The 16,849-nt window shown below is 37.5% G+C and overlaps 1 protein-coding gene across 3 annotated transcripts in view; it reads right to left on the bottom strand.

The window, feature by feature from the left end:
* LOC131060365 (uncharacterized) overlaps positions 1-16,849 on the bottom strand; it is a 237,039-nt gene that overhangs the window by 104,139 nt on the left and 116,051 nt on the right. For all 3 annotated transcript variants that reach the window (XR_009372348.1, XM_057993547.2, XM_057993548.2), the window contains 2 exons: positions 9,289-9,361; positions 7,306-7,359 (listed from right to left, as the gene is read on the bottom strand). Coding sequence is in view for 2 of the 3 variants with exons in the window: in XM_057993547.2 (XP_057849530.1) it covers positions 7,306-7,359; positions 9,289-9,361 (127 nt within the window). In the remaining variant the exon portion in view is untranslated. The remainder of the gene's footprint in view (positions 1-7,305; positions 7,360-9,288; positions 9,362-16,849) is intronic.

A 16,849-nucleotide genomic window follows, 5' to 3' on the forward strand; every position in this document is an offset into this window, starting at 1 on the left:
TGGATGCCGCCTCCCTGTTGTTTTTCGTCCAAAGTCTGCAGGTCGGAAATTGGAAGTCCCTGTTCGTCATTAATCGGGCTTCCTATTGTCGGGCTTCCTATTTCTGAGATTGATTGTTGAATCTTCTTCAATCACCGACTGTTTCTTCAATCTTCGTCATTGGTCACGGACTATTTCTTACGGTTTAGCGCAGAGGGGTCACCAAGCGGCAAGCCAGCACTGCATTCATCCAGCCTTCCACGTATTTACAAATTATATTTTTGTTTTACAAATTTTGTTTTTATAGAATTTATTTAATATACTGTTTGTTTTATTTAATTTATTAGTTTGTTTTATAGAATTTATTTAATATACAATATATTAAATTTAACTGTTAAATATACTGTTATATTAAATTTAACAGTTAAATATATTTACCAATAGATTAAATATACTGTATAATAAATTAACTATATATTTAATTGTTAAATATACTGTATACTATATAATAAATTTAACAGTTAAATATATTATAGATTTACTGTGTTTTATTAGATTAGAGATTTACTGTTGCTCTAACCATCAAATCAATAACACAGATTTTTCCTTCTTTGTCACTTCAATAACCTTAGCTAGTTTCTTTACATAAACTTAGCTCTTTCTTATTGTTAGATTAGGGATCTATTGTTGTTTACTTTAGGCTTGAACTCTTTATTTCCTAAATAAAAGCAAAAAATATTATTAGTTTAATCCATAGTTGAACTACTTGCCAAAAGCAAAAACTCGCCAAGTCCTGAAAAAAAAACTCTGGGAAAACTCGGCCAGTACTCGATAAAAACTCAGAAACTTAAAAAATTGGTTAAATTTAATTAGAAATGCATTTTTTTTGCAAAATTCAATGAGAAGATGGATCCAATGAGTCAATAAATGAGAACACAAAAGAAAAAGTTGAGTCTAGATATATTTGAATGCAAAGTGGGTACAAAATCGCATCCTCATGAGGAATGTTGATGGCTAGAAGCAAAATAGTAAATAGTTTTTGTAAAACTAAAAGTAAATACATCATTACAATTACATCTTCCTCTTCCCAGCTCTAGTAAAAACTAGAGGAGAGGTAGAGGGTATAGTCGTAGAAGTCTGTTGTGGGCGTGACTGTGCCTCCTTGCTCATTATGTCTGGCTTGGGATGTCGCTCGTCCTCCATCCTAGATGAAGCTATGTCTCTAGCTTCTCCTAGCACTGGTCATGACTCCTTATCCTCCTCATTCTCCTCAATGTCATCCAATGTGAAACCAAATCCACTCCCCTCCTCCTCCATAGCCTGCCTCTCCAAATCAGTGATGTCATCCTCTGTAAACAATAGAGGTTGCTCCTATGATGTCCAATCACTGTAAGGATCTATATCATCCAAGTCAATTGGACCAAGTGGTGCTTCCTCTACCTTCCTTATGCACAATCGAAGACTATATTGCACAAAGACAAGGTCACTGAGGCGTTTTTGCACCAACTTGCTTCTCTTCTTCATATGGATGGCTTCAAAAAAGCTCCAATTGCGCTCACAACTGGATGAACTACAAGGCTGACATAAGATTTTGAGGGCAAATTTTTTGAGATTTGGGGTATTTGCACCCCAACTTTGCCACCAAGCATCTGCAAAATAAAATATTCAAAAGTTAGAAAGCAAAGAGAAAAGTGAAAACATAATCAATCACTTTAGACCCCAAAATCCAAATGGAAAATGTTATACCTGGGCTTTAAGTGGTTCTTCCTCTCCTGGGCAACTTTGAAGAGAATAGCTTATCCCTTGCTTCCTCATAATTTTGGAGTTTGGGCACATCGACGTCCCTCACCTCAACCTCGGGTATTATCCTCTAAATGCATGTAATGAGGCCCACTGTGACCTCTTCATTAGGATCTGAGTAAGAACCCTCAAACTTAAGACGAGGGTTGAGGAAGTACCCTGCTGCATGAATGGGTTGGTGGAGCTAATTGTTCCACCTCTTATCAATAATTTTCCAAATGAGATCAAATTTGAGTCTATCTTCCTTGTAGTAATTTTTTATAGACTCCTTGGCCCTATCCATGGCCTCATAAATATACCCCATTGGGGTTTTATCCCCATCTAACAAGCAGAGAACTCTAACCAAGGGCTCTGACACCTACAATTGAAAAATACAAATTACAAAAATATTAATTAATGACATTACAAATTAATAATGAGAGACTTGAATCAAGAATAATTAAAAATTCAAGTTTTGAAGTTACCTTCACAATCTCTGCAACCTTTTGTGCAAAATGGTTGTCGAAGACTATGCATGCGACACCCTCTCCTTCAGCCTTCTTTGAATAAGGTGAGTCTAGCCACGCTTGACTCACAAACATTTGTTTCAAAGAAGTCAATGCACCAAGAATTCTTTGCAACGTCAAGAAAATCGTTGCAAACCTTGTGACACTGGCTCTCACCAAATCTCTCCCTTGGGTGTGCTCTCTCATCAAATGTAGAACCCAAGGGTGATTGTGAATATATTTCGGGATCCTCCTTACATCTTCCAAAACTGGAGTCACCAATCAACTTTTCCTATGTCCTCCAAAAGAAGGTCAAGGACATGTGCTGCAAAAGGTGTCCAAAAAAGAGTGGGGTGCCTATCTTGGAGGATTTTACTTGCTGCCACATATGCTGTTGCATTATCTGTGATTATTTGCACCACATTCTCTACTCCTACTCCATGACAATGTGCTCCAACATTCCAGCCAATGTTTCTACATTTTTCACCTTATTGGAGGCATCAACCGATTTCAAAAACACCACATTGTCCTTGCAAGCAACCAAAAAATTAATAACAGTATAGATTTCGCCATCTGTCCACCCATCAGAAAGAATGGTGCAGCCATATTTTCTCAATTCATTTCTTTGGTCCTCCACCACTTCTTTTGCCCTATCAACAGCATTTGTGAGCAACCTACAAGAACAAAGTGAAATTAGGTCTTAGTACACAATTTTGATTTAATAAACAAGAAAAACAATTAAAAATGCAATCAAGTGGACTATTTACTAACCTCCCACCCAAATCCTTGTGAGAAGGAACCTTGTACCCTTTTCCTGAAACTCTCATTGTGGTAACCAAATTTAGCCAATAAGGATTGTCTGCCACATTGAATGGGATGTTGTTGAAGAAACAAAAATCAACACATGCAATGTTTGTTTTTTCATGTGCCTCCCTCCCTGTTCCATCAAGTGGCCTCTAATGATGGTTGAGCTCCAGGTGTGTTCCTGAGCACAAAATAACTACCTATAGACTGTGTCCCTGATGGTGATGCAGTAGGTACTCTATTAGAGGAAGCACAAGTGGTGGCTGAGGTGGTGTTGGGTTTGCGGATATGTGGGCCACGACAAGAGCCCACTATGCCCTGAAGTGCTTCTTCTTCTTCTTTAATGTCAATTGAAGCACCTTGAGATTTAGCTATGGCTACTCTCATGGCTAGTTTTGCCCTCTCCCTTTGCAATTTTCTCTCTTCCCCAACTGAAAGTAAGGCATTAATGTCTCTTTTTATTTCTTTAGTGGCCCCAGGACATACCCTAGCATCATGCTTCTCGATGCCTACAAGTTGGTATTTGAGGCAGTTTAGGCCTCCATGAATTACTTTTTCACATTTAATGCAAATCACCGACCTAGGGTCTGGTCCTTCATAGGCATACCTCCAAGCCCTATTTCTAGCACCTTTAGGACGGGTGCCTATATATTGTCATGTACCCTCCTTGATCGTTATACATATTCTAAATGAGGCAAATATTACTTAATATAATGATTAACAACGAATGATTATTTGAAATCTGTTTATTTATTAAATAAATTATTTAATTAAAATATATTAATATTTATTCTTGAAATGTGATAAAGTCAATTATTAAAATGATGTTAATATATTAAATAATGTTAATATACTAAAATAAGAAATGACTTATTAAATAATATTAATATATTAAATAAAATTAACATATGAAATAAACTATTAGAAAATATTAATATATTTAAATATATTAAAAGAAGGAAATATGAATTATTAAATGAACATATTTAATTGTTACATGAAATGTGGTTAATAAGTTACACCACGAGTACCCCCCCTCCCTCCCCCCCTCCACCCGTGGGAAGTGGTGGGACGAGAGTCGCAGCCTGGGCTGCGACCACCGTCGCACCCCTTCCCCGTAAGGGACCCCGTGGAGGGACACAACCATCCCCCTCCATGGGTATATAACAGAACAAACCCATGGCTAGTAGGGGGTGCACAGCAGAAGTAATACGGGAAAAAGGGAAGGTAGATGGGAGGATAGGAAGCAACACTGCAGGCTACGAACTGCACTGCGGCTGCGGACTATGACAAGTAAGTGGTGTTTATGGGTCACAGAGTATATATGTGTGTGCACGTGTGTGCCACACACACACATATATAGTAATGAATAATTTTAATATATGTTAATGAATAGTTCTGCATATATATGTTAATGAATAGTTTTGAATATATAGTAATGAATATTTTTAATATATGTTAATGAATAATTCTGAATATATGTTAATGAATATTTTGAATATATGTTAATGAACATTTCTGAATAGATGTTACAAAATACATGTTAAATTAGGAATATGTAAATGTAGATTATGGAGTGAAAAATGATAAATGAATTGTAGAAAGTAATATGAATAATGTGGCTATATGATGGAGGCTATTGGGAGGAAATTCCCTTAGCCTAATGCAGGGATTATGATAATCCCTGGCAGGCAGTATGTACTGAATATCTATATGCATATATGTTATGCCTTGGTTGACAAAGTTCATCCAAGAAGCGATAGATTTGGCCGGTCCTCTCTGGTAGACTTGGATGATGAGATGCATCATCCAAGGCAAGGAATTGATCATATATGATGGTCTTCCTTGGTATGGCTTGGGTGTAAGAAATTACATCCAAGACAAGAATCGAATTAACCTTCGATTTCCTGGTATGGCTTGGGTGTAAGAAATTACATCCAAGATAGGAATCAAATTAAACTTCGATTTCCTGGTATGGCTTGGGTGTAAGAAATTACATCCAAGACAGGAATCGAATTAACCTTCGATTTCCTGGTATGGCTTGGGTGTAAGAAATTACATCCAAGACAAAAATCGAATTAACCTTCGATTTCCTGGTATGGCTTGGAACCAAGATGGGTTCCAAGAAAGCGAGCTTCACAGCCGCCTAAGGACATATCCCCGTACTGCACTCGTATCCTTTTTATTAAATAAGAATTGGGATTACTGTTAATTAAGTAATTGAAGTTTAATTGCAAGTTAGATTAGTTATATATATATTTGTTGTATTCTAACAATCTGTTTTGCAGGACAATGATCTCTAACTAGTAGGGACATTACATATATCCAAATGGGCATGGTTCTAGTGGCCAATTATACCCTGAATTCGCCATATTGAATTAATGGTTAACTAACTGTTAACTTACACAGACAAAGTGAAAAGACAAAGTTAATATTTTAGTTTAACGATTTAGCAAACTATCTAAATTAGTTTAAATAATTTTAGACATCATTCAAAGTTTAAAAAATAAAAAAATTATTAGGGTTTGATTTTTTTTAAAAACTAGAGATTCTTCAAAAAAATAGTGAAAAATTCAACAAAACTAGTCAATAATAGTGTTAAATCTTGTTCCAATGACTCAAAAACATTTTTGACTACTTAGGAATGATTTTCTATTCATCTAGATGCAACAAAAAATAAATAAAATGTTTCAAAAAAACATAGAAAAAAAATCAGAAAACCTACCTAGGAATCTTATTTTTCTTCAAAAACCACCTCAAATCTGCTTGAAATCCACTTGGAATTGGCAAAAATCAGTGGAAATCAGTTTGGAAGTGTGTTGTGGAGTGTATTTTCCCCCTTCTCAACAGAAAACCAAACATAAAACGATGAAATAAAACAATTTTTGGTCGTTTTCTGCTTTTTTACACAAGCGGTCGAGTTTTTTTACGGACTCGCCGAGTTTTTGGCAAGAACTCAACGAGTTTTTAATAAAAACTACGCAAGTTTTGCCTCGCAAGTAAAAGTCGTATTTACTCGCCAGGCAAAACTACTTACGAATTTTTAACTACTCGGTGAGTAGTCCATCTATGGTTTAATCAATACATTAAAGTAGGGGCTAATGAACTAAACATAGTTTAAAAGATGCCCAAGTTATAGCCCCAAGAGAGACAAGGTTAGTCAACAAAGGATTAGATATATCCTTAGGTCCATGGCTAAAAGATTTATTGCACCTCCAAAATAAAATATAATTCGTAAAAAAAACCTTCTACACTCTACAGAAAGCTACCTATGTGGGATAAATATTCTTAAGAGAAAATTCCTAAAACAATAGATAGGAAGAACGACTTTTCCCAGCAAAATTGATTATGAAAAATACAAAACAACCTTTTTATATCATCATTGACCTTCATTTGCTTTCTCTTTCTCAATCTTGCACCAATTCTGGGACCACTAGCAGTAGACCTGAAACTTAAATTTTGGGAGAGTTACACCAGCAACTTGTTTAGAGCATCCACGAGGCCTTCTTAACCTTACCTATGCAATGGGTTTATCGATGATCATATCTTGTGTCATTCTTTGTGAATATAGTACAAATTCCTTATGCATGCCTTGAACAGTAGCTAATTGGTGACAATACAACTGTTATTCCTTTTCTGACACACTCTTTTATATATTTTTACTGGGGGCAGGGATTGAGAGGATCTAATCCACCAGATACCATGTATAAGACTACCAAGTCATTTTTTATGTCAACTCCTCCAAGATCTATCTGAGAGAATCTAAGGATATCTTCCCCAGCATGACCTATAATCAAATTCTTTTAGAAACTCTTAGATGGATCCCCTTTTAAAGAAGCATTTCTTGAACTGTATAAAATTTATGTCCAAGATATAATAGTTTAGCAAAGCACTCTGTAAAAAAAATAATTTAGCATCTTTCATCCTTTAGAGATACAGCAAGGTTTGAACAAGAAACACAAGTGATATTACATAACTTTAGAATCTATTTTAAGTTTTTTACTTGAAAAAGAATCTTTGGATTTATCAAAGCCAAACATTACTAAAAGGTTCCAAATTTGACTGCAAAATTCAACAAAAGAAACCAAAACCGTCCATTCCCACAACTAGAATAGTTAAAGATTCATTATGTTATCCAACTAGTTCTTATTCCAGTCCAAAGGAAAATGTTTTATATTATATTTGAATCAATTATTTAAAATACAACTTATCAAAAGATGCATCCAAAAAACAATACCTTCATTTCTTTTCTCACATCATTTGCAAGTGCATTGTTGTCAGCCTTCAAAACCTGAAGGAAAAAAACATTATCGTTAGTTTCCAATGCAATGGACCCTATCAAGTAATGCAATGCAGATCACACTAAAAAAAAAATTATGTAGAGATTCAGAAACAATAAGAAGCATCCATTGATTTCGACTAAGTGATGTCCTAGACTATTTATTCAAAAATTTGATGTGTACAACACCTACTAGATTATTCTCCACTATCATGCAGATATACAATTTGATTTCTACAATATCATGGAAATATCAGTCAAAATATTCATTTACCAAACATGCTAAGCACTTTCTAGTGTCATCCATAGTAGCATAACACTTTAAAAACTCGTGATTAATCCCAAAAATCAGAAATCACCACATTTGACATGTGTGCCAAGTTTTTCCCAAGATTTTTGCAAAATGGTTCTGATGTTCTTTCATGCATGCCCATCTTGATATCAGCTCATTTTTCAAGGTCATGTAAATGGAATTCCTATGTTGTCAAGCACTATCAATCTAAATAGTTTATGCAAAATGCATTCTCAATGATATAAGTTTTACCGAATGAGGGTGTAATTCAATGGTTATGGGTGGCACTATTGTTGTGCCCAACCAAGTTCAAACCTCTGCCAGGCGAGTGGGCTTATGGACTTCATGCCCCTGCCAGGACACCACACTCATGAGCTTGGACTCTTAGTTTTTGGGTATAGGCTCCTCATTTGTGGTCCCACCAGCTATGCCTGGTTAATGCTCACTATTGAGGCCAAGGGCCCATTGAAACCCTCAACTTACCGTTCAAGAAATATATGTAAGTTTTCAAAATTAAGTTTGTTATATTCTTGAGTCCCATAGATCATTTAGAGAGTTTTTTTCTATCCATTTTGATAAACAAAAGGAAAAGAAAAAAAAATTTACAAATGCAGATAAAAACCTGTCTACCACAGCAAACAGAGGTTTTCTTGCCCCTGCTTTGGTTTTGCTCCTTGTGAGACGGATGGCTTCAACAATCCTACAAATGATATTCATTAAAATCTTTGGCATAATGATTCAGCAGTTCAAGAATATTTATCTTCAAATAAAACTGTTATACAATTTCCTTGGCATAAGCCTAATGAACAATAGATTTTTCTGTTAAAGCCATCCATTTATGGGAAAGAAAGTTGCCATGTAATTAATATTTTCTTCTTGAGTTACAACAGTGAATTCGTATCATTGTCCGACAAAATACTCCTAATTTGTCCAACAAATAGGGGACATTACATATATCTCTATAATTTATTTATTCTTCTACATAGTCTACAGTATCTTTTATAGCAGTCAATTTTGAGCCCATACGTTGTTTATGTTTCACAAATATTAAGGAAAATATCCTATTTTATTCCATTTTCTACATATGCACACGGGTAACTACAGGATGACACACATACATAAACAAAAGTGATATAGATGCTTATGTCACACTCTTACAATTTATTACTAAGATAGATCTTTTTATTCAGTTGTCAATGATATCCCTAATTATGTAATTTCTAGAGATCCTTACACATTTCTAATCTTAGTCCTTGAAAAAGAGTTGTGTTGTATTTTGTGCTTAATTTGTATTTTTGGCTTCTACTTCTGTCAACTTGATATTTGTCAATCAATATGTGTGATTGCTATGGGAAAGGATATAGTACTCGAGAACTATCCATATTTCTCTTGAGCTTTGATTTTCATAGAATTTTCAAAAAAGAACATTTCACTTCAGCTGGTGTTCTGCAGATAGACATCATCTGCATTTGTGTAGTTAAACCATTCTTATTATTATTAACTTTTTTATGTGCTGATTAAAAAAAACATGCAAATGTAGTGAGCATCATTTTCCCTTTCTCAGTTCAGAAGCATATTTAAAATCATTTATGTGACAAAAATAAAGTTGTACAATAACAACGTATTAATCAAGTAAATATTCAATGGACCTGAGAATCAAGAGCACTGTCTAGTACTTGAGGAAGAAGTCGTGCAGGGTGCCCCAGTCTCACCAATTTTACTCTGCAATGCAAATCGGTATTAGCGAAGGCACAAAAGAAAAGACTTTTCCAAAGTTGAAAGATTGATATCTATATCCTATTTTGTCCATATATTTAAGTTATCTACGGAGGAAAGGTAAAGAAACATAACAATTGCATGCTCTAAAGTACTAGTGACTATGCATTATTATTGAAAGGCTAAAATACTTACTTCTCTTTAACTAAACTCTAAAATGGATTGAAAACAAACAAATACAATTTATAAAACCATCTAAAGAATAATTGTTAACTATGAAAAAGAAAAGTGAGGAAAAGAAAAAGAAATGAATTAAAAAAGTGCATAGATATGAAAGTCTAGACATCTATTTCCTAATATATTATTTCTGTTTACTATTATTAATCAGTGAGTAAAAGTTCATCAGACCAAGGTGTGGTCTCCTTCCATTTTGCTCGCTTTCTAGGTCATCCCCTGGAGCTATAAGAATGTAGTACGGAAAGTTCGTTCCATGGAAGTGAGGGCTCCCATTACTTCCTGATTACCTCCTGTATGCCCAGTAAGGATCTGTGGTACTCCCCATTCTGCTACTATCACGGAGTTTTCGTGTCGGGCCAACCTTGGTTCCTAATTTTCTCCGAGAACTCCCTCTCGCAGCCTTCTGTCATAAACACCAGTAGTGCTTTCGTTGCTCTTACTATAGCAGGCACATCAAATCCTCGAGAATGATCTATCATCCTCTCCGTGGCTGTCCTAATTACTTCCAACTCCGAAAGAAAATGCTGCGCAGCTAGTTCCCACTCTCGGACCCCCTCTGCTGGTGAGGACGTACTGTGCCCTTTCCCAGTTTCTTCAATCCTCAGGCTCTCCTCCTGCTGGTCAAGGCCCAGCGATGGTGAAGGAGGTGGAACCTCTATGTCCATCTGGAATCTGGCGAGTAGGTTGTCTGATTCGGTCTCCATGTCTGTTTCCTCGGTCCCCTTCCCTTTGTCTCCTGCTGGCTCTTCCAGGTTCATTTCTTCTTCTGTATTCCCTACCTCCATGATTGCCAGAGGGTCGGTTATCGGTGCTACTACCAATGTGACAGCCCTAGCGGCTTCCACGCCCCTGGGTGTGTTTATATGGAGAGTGCGGGTCCCTGCACTATGTCTCCTCAAGTCTATTAACTAGGATGGGGTCCTTGCGACCTGTTGTGACCTTTTCACACATCGCCCCATTGCTAACAGGGACCCCCTCTTTTGCTAGCTTCCTGCGTTGTTAGGTTACGGTTTTGGCTGCTTAGTGGGCAATTTTGCATTTCCTGTGTCCGAGTCTCGGAGTTTTGATCATGCCTAGTGCCGTCTAGGGTTTTTGAAGTGTTAGGATCAAGTTGCAAAAGATGATATTTTTTAATGATCCTAAGTTTTGCTAAGTGTTAGACCTAATGAACGTTAACGTGTTTTTAAACACACGCATCAATGATTTTAAAGTGCCAAGATATTCACAGACCTTTTGGAGTTGTTTTCTCGCTCCTAAGGTAATATTTAAGTTGGTTTCACACTTTATTCCAATATTTTCCTAGCGTTTCGCTCATATTTTTTGGAAAATTAGTGTAAGTCCAGTTAAATTTAAAGTCGCTGAGTGATTTTGAGTGGTTAGAATGATAAAATCCTAAGGGAAATCTTTATTCCAAGGGTTAAAGGGTCAAAATCCATGCTAGAGGTGATTTTCCCCTCACATTCCAGACTACCCAACCCATTCCCCCACTCAAAATCCATACTACACATGGGTTTCCCCTGGAATCCATACTGGCTACTAATTTCTCCCACTGTTTATCCACACCTGAAGCGATTTTCCCCTGGAAATGCTAAAATTTGGCTAAGAATACTGGCTACTAATTTCCCCCACTGTTTATCCAAACCTGGAACGATTTTCCCTTGGAAATGCTAAAATTTGGCTAAGTGTCAGGATTTATCCAGACTGCCATCGATTTTCCCCTGGAAGTGCGGACTGGAGTGCGGACTGGAGTGCAAGGATAATTCCATGCCTGGGTCAATTTTCCCCTGGGAGTGCGGACTGGAGTGCAAGGATAATTCCATGCCTGGGTCGATTTTCCACCAGGATTTTTGTGACAACTAAGTAAGGATTTTTGTCCGGATTTTTATCCAGACAGGGATCGATTTTCCCCTGAGCATTTTTTTAAGGATTTTTGTTCGGATTTTTATCCAGACAAGGATCGATTTTCCACTGGGAACATTATGAAAAGTTTTGAGTCCGGATTTTTGTTCAGACTGAGGTCGATTTTCCACCAAGGAGGTATTTTTTCAAGTTAAGTGAGTTTTGAGTATGGATTTCTGTCCAGACACCCATCGAATTTCCCCTGGGGGTGATTTTTTGCAAAATGAGTGCATTTTTGTCTGGATTTTTGTTCAAACTCACATCGATTTTCCCCTGGGATGGTTTTTATGTGCATTTTGATGATTTTGAGCATGGATTTTTATCCAAGCATGGGTCGAATTTCCCCTATGGGGCAAATTTTGATACTTAAGTGATTTTGAAGGGATTTTTCAATCCCAACCTATAGCGATTTTCCCCTGGAGGCTTTATTTTGGATTTAAATTGAAATATTTTAATAAATAAGCCCCATTTTGATTGCTTTTAAATAATTATTAATGATTATTTAAAATTTAAAAGCAAAATTAAATAACTTACAATAATTATTAAATGTTTCAACCTTCTAGAAGCAAGTTAGGGTTTCACCAAGCAAGTATTTATACAAGTGTTTTATCCCACATTGCTTGTGTGCTGAAAGTTGGAGGTGAAAACAAGTATATGAAAGGAACTTCAGCATTATTTTATTATTATTTCTGCCAGGTGTCTCCATAAAAGTGATTTTTCTCCAAGTTGGACAAATTTTTTTTAGCAAGGCTTTTTTGTGAAGTGTGGGATTGAGGATTTATTTTCCTCCATTTTTTCCAGCTTGCTGATCTATTCCTCCTTGGCTGCCATTAAAGACCAGTTTCAGATTTTCGATTTTGCTAAGTTTGGCGATTTTTTCCAAATTTAGCAATTTTTGGTAAAAGTTGGCAAATTCATGATTGGAGACTTGGGCGATTTTTCCTCCACCATTTTGCTGTTGTTCAGATCTTCATTGCTGCAGATTGCTGCCATTAACAACAATTTTCAGAATTTTGAAAATTTTGATTTTTTTTGCTAAGGAAGGCGATTTTTTGTGTTTGGGGTATCCAACCCCAACTTGGGCGATTTTTCCAAATTGCTGCCATCCTTCATTGTTGCAGATCAAGGCTGCCATTGACATCAAATTTTCAGAATTCCACTTTTGGCGCTAGACTTGGAAAAAATTTGATTTTGCTTGGGAGGTGTTTTGGTGCCATATTTTGATGATTTTCATGCATGTTTGGTGGCTGCCATCACTTCCAGCCAGCTGATTCGCTTTAGATCTGAGCTTTACTTCAGATTTTGACCTCCATTAATGGCTGCCATTAATTTTCAGACTTAAGTTTTTATTGCTCAGCCAATTTCAACTTAAACATTTAGCATTCGGAGGTGTTTTATGGAGTTTTTTGTGCATTTTTTAGACTATTTTATCGTTGTTGCAGGTCTGGAACTCCATTGTTAGGCGGTTGTCCTCAGAAATTTTCATTTCCAGCCACCTAACCAATTTTTGGCGAATTTGCTTGGGGCTGTTTCCTTAGCAATTTTTCATCATTTTCAGGGATTTAAACCACTTTGCAAGGTGCTGGTAAGTTTGAAGTGTTCGATTTTCAGACTTGTCCTCAGAGAACTAATTTTACCAGCCATACTTACATTCCAGAAAATGATTGTTTTCATCAATAAAACTGATTTTTATTGATTTCATGCACATTTTGAAGATTACAACATGTTTTGAAAGTCTGAATTTTCAGGTTGTCTTCAGAATTTTTGACCTCCATTGTTGACTGCGGAAGGTGTCTTCAGACATTCATTGTGTGAAAACACAACCTTTCACACTTTTCCTTAGTCACCACTTATCCGGTATACTCCTTTGCATTCTTTGCTTGCATATTTTCTAAGCATAAGGAGGTATAAATGAATTTTATGGAAGGCTTCCATGCCTTAGTGTTGTCACACTTTGAACTTAATTGCTAAAATTTACCAAGTGTATGGATTATTTTCTTGACTCCATGCTCTAAATTAGCTAAATCTTTAGAAAGTCAGGAATTTTATTATGAATATTTTCCTAAGTCTAACTTCGAGCTTCGTACAGGCGCGATGTCAAAATCAGGATACAAGGAAAGGAAAGAGCTGCTGAAGATGTCGGAGACTGGATTTTATCCAGAGTTTAAGATTTCATCCAGAGGGAAGGAGATCACTGATACCAACATGCATTTCCTGGACTTCGACCAAATGCAGCGTCGCATGTTCGGATCCAAAGATCAGGTTCCTTCTCCAGCATATGCAAATATTATGAAGAGTGGCATTTTCCATGCCGCTGGGTTTCCACAATCCATACAGTTCAGTGAGTTGATCTTGGAATGTGCACGATGTTACGATCCACTCACAAGAATGATCAAGAGTCCTAAAGGCATTGTCATCGCCTACCTTGTTGAGGATGCCATTGCTGAGGTATTCGGAATTCCACGCAGTACAGACATGAAGGATGTGACCAAGGAGGATTATGCAGACAAATAAACGAAGAAGATGGGTGTATGCAAGAGTTTAATTAATAAAGAGTGGATGATTGAACCTAGGAATCATCATTCCAAGGCTCCCAAGACACTTACGTGCATAGATTTTAAGGAGGAATATAGTGATTTGATATTCCTACTCAACAGAGTGATGGGAATGCCGCAGGGAGCAATAATTCATGGATGGATGTTCTACTTCATCCAGGATTGTCTTAGAGGAACACTAGTGAATTGGTCCAAGATCATAAGCGACAATCTGGATTTCCAGTTGAGGAATGTAGAGCGGTCCAAGTCATTCGCCATGACTTCTTACCTGGTGTACCTGCTTGCACAATTTGTTTCATACAGAGGATTAATATGCAAAGGTGAAGTCGGGAATGGGCAAGGACAGTTTAAGAGTTATGAATGCTACCCCTAGTTGAGCATGCATAGAATTGAAGACTATAAGAGAGTGAATGATGCATTCACTATGTACATCACATGGATGCTGCAGGGCGGAATCCACATAAGATTGTCCAAGGAGGCAACAGAATTAATAGAGAAATATGGATCATGGTATATATAGTTTCCCACTTTCACATACCTAAGGATTCATGGGTTTCAATCTGAACCCTACAGACTTCTTAGGTATCCAACCGACAGAATGATATTGTTGGAAGTGGTAAGACAGCTTCTAGAGTTCGATGTTACCCAGTGAGAGAAGCACAGGACAGGAATGACGTCCTATTTCAGTTGGGAAGACGTCAGAGGTCTGCCAATCCGCCATAGCTGCCAGCACTGCAGGTGAGGAGATTGCATTCTACAGATTTGCAACATACAAGAAAAGAGAAAGATTCGATCCAGACAAGAACGTCGAAAGGATCAGAGGAGAGAAGTTCACTCATAAGGTTGACATAGAGGATTATTGGGCTAACTTAATGGACGAACAAGCAGTGAAGAGAAGAATGTGGTCCAGAATGTCAGTGGATTTCATGAGGAAGTGTGGACTTTTCCTCATTCCTGATCAGGTATTAGATGATAGAGATCATACACACCCACATTATGAGAATGAAATGAAGAAGGCAATCCTATTGCCAAATTGGTCAGAGTCAAAAGAGACTGACCTGGATGTATTGATGAGAGAAGTCTTGAATTTCTCCCGCACATGGGTAGATATGCAGATGAACAGATTAGTTGACATGGGTGTTCCCTTCACTTATGAAAGGATGAAGCCGAAAGAGTCTACTTCCGAGGATGATCAGAGGACTGTCAATGATATCAGGATTCATGCAGACGAAGAGAGTCAAGCTCCCAAGAGAAGAAAGAACATGCCTAGAGAAGTCAAGGCTAGAGGGAAGAAGATTGAGGATGTGAAGAAGAAACAAAAGATTATCATTCCTCCACTTATCATTCCTTCACCCCCTCCCAGTGTCTCATCAATCGAAGTGATTGAAGTAACAGAACAGAATAAGGAGACTCGGCAGTGTTCCAACACAGTGATACTATGAGAGAATACTCAGGAATTCCATGCCACAGCAACATCCGCACCTCCTGATGAGAATAATGATCAGCCAGAATCCCCTACTGTCCTTTTCGAAGTCAGCTTGGGAAATGAAGTATATGATTGGACTAAGGATAATCCTGACGATAATGAGGATGTTATCTCAGCATTGAAAGGACTAGATCGAGAAGTATGTCTTGATGATGGTATGGAAATGGCCACTATTCCTGAATGGCTGAGGAGAAGCATGGAAAAAAGTAAACAAATGATAGAGGTACAGCCTATTGATGATATTGATGACTACCTAGCTAGGAGTGCTAAGAAGAAGGAGCCCAAGAGAGCGGAAATTTTGTCACACATAGCTAGGGATGAGACAGGAATGCGGATTGCGCAGAGTGCTATTCCTAGAGTCGGCGTGACAGCAAACACTGTTACTCCCATGGATTTCCAGATCACTTCAGGTGCCCTTGGTTGTCCATCCACAAGGCAGGAATTCCAGGAGATTGGTGACAACCTCCAAGCAATCAATGCAAAGTTAGACACAACGATTGCGGAGAATGAAAGGTACAGAGAAGAAAATATTAGACTCAGAGAGTATATTGCAGGGACAAGGCGTGGAGATCCCACCCTTATTTCCCCTATTGCAGTTGACCATGGAATACATTCACACTGCAAGGTAGCGAGAGGTACACACTCAGAGGTGGAAAAGTGGATTGAAAGCACAAGAAAGCAGGCAGATGATTTCCTTACTCAGTTTGTTCAAGCATATGATAAGACAACAACGCTTGTATTCAGAATCCAGTACTTGGAGGGAGTTTGGGAAGAATTCCGGCCTATCCAAGAGAAGACTATTCCACGCCTCCTGGCATTGAAGAAGGTTCCTAATTCCACCTTGGTCAGCGAGAACATTGTGCACAGTGGAGACATATAATTTCCATGGCTGGTATTGTGCAATAGCCTTGAAGAAATCAACTTATGAGAATGCCCAATCGAGTTGTATGGAGATGGAAGGATTAATTCAAGACATTCAGATGAAAATCCTTGCCTCGATTGAGGAATTATTGGGTGTTGATGTTAGTGATGCTAGTGGTTTACACTTAGCCGAATTAAGAGACAAGATGAAATTTATGTATTTTTGCCAGTTGGACTCTTTGAAGAAGAGTCAGATTGATGACTTGGTCTCTTTGTTGATTCATGTTCATAATTCGCAAAAGCTCATGCCTGAATGGGAGAACACTTTGAATGCTTGCTCAGATTCATTGGATGTGATTGATTTACAGCAGGATACCTTGCCTAGCATTTCCATGGAGGAGTTAGATTCAGTATTGGCTAGATTATTGGAGTATGCTAAGAGAGAGAGAGATGCAG

Source organism: Cryptomeria japonica, chromosome 4 (assembly GCF_030272615.1).
Source record: "Cryptomeria japonica chromosome 4, Sugi_1.0, whole genome shotgun sequence".
NCBI lineage: Eukaryota > Viridiplantae > Streptophyta > Pinopsida > Cupressales > Cupressaceae > Cryptomeria > Cryptomeria japonica.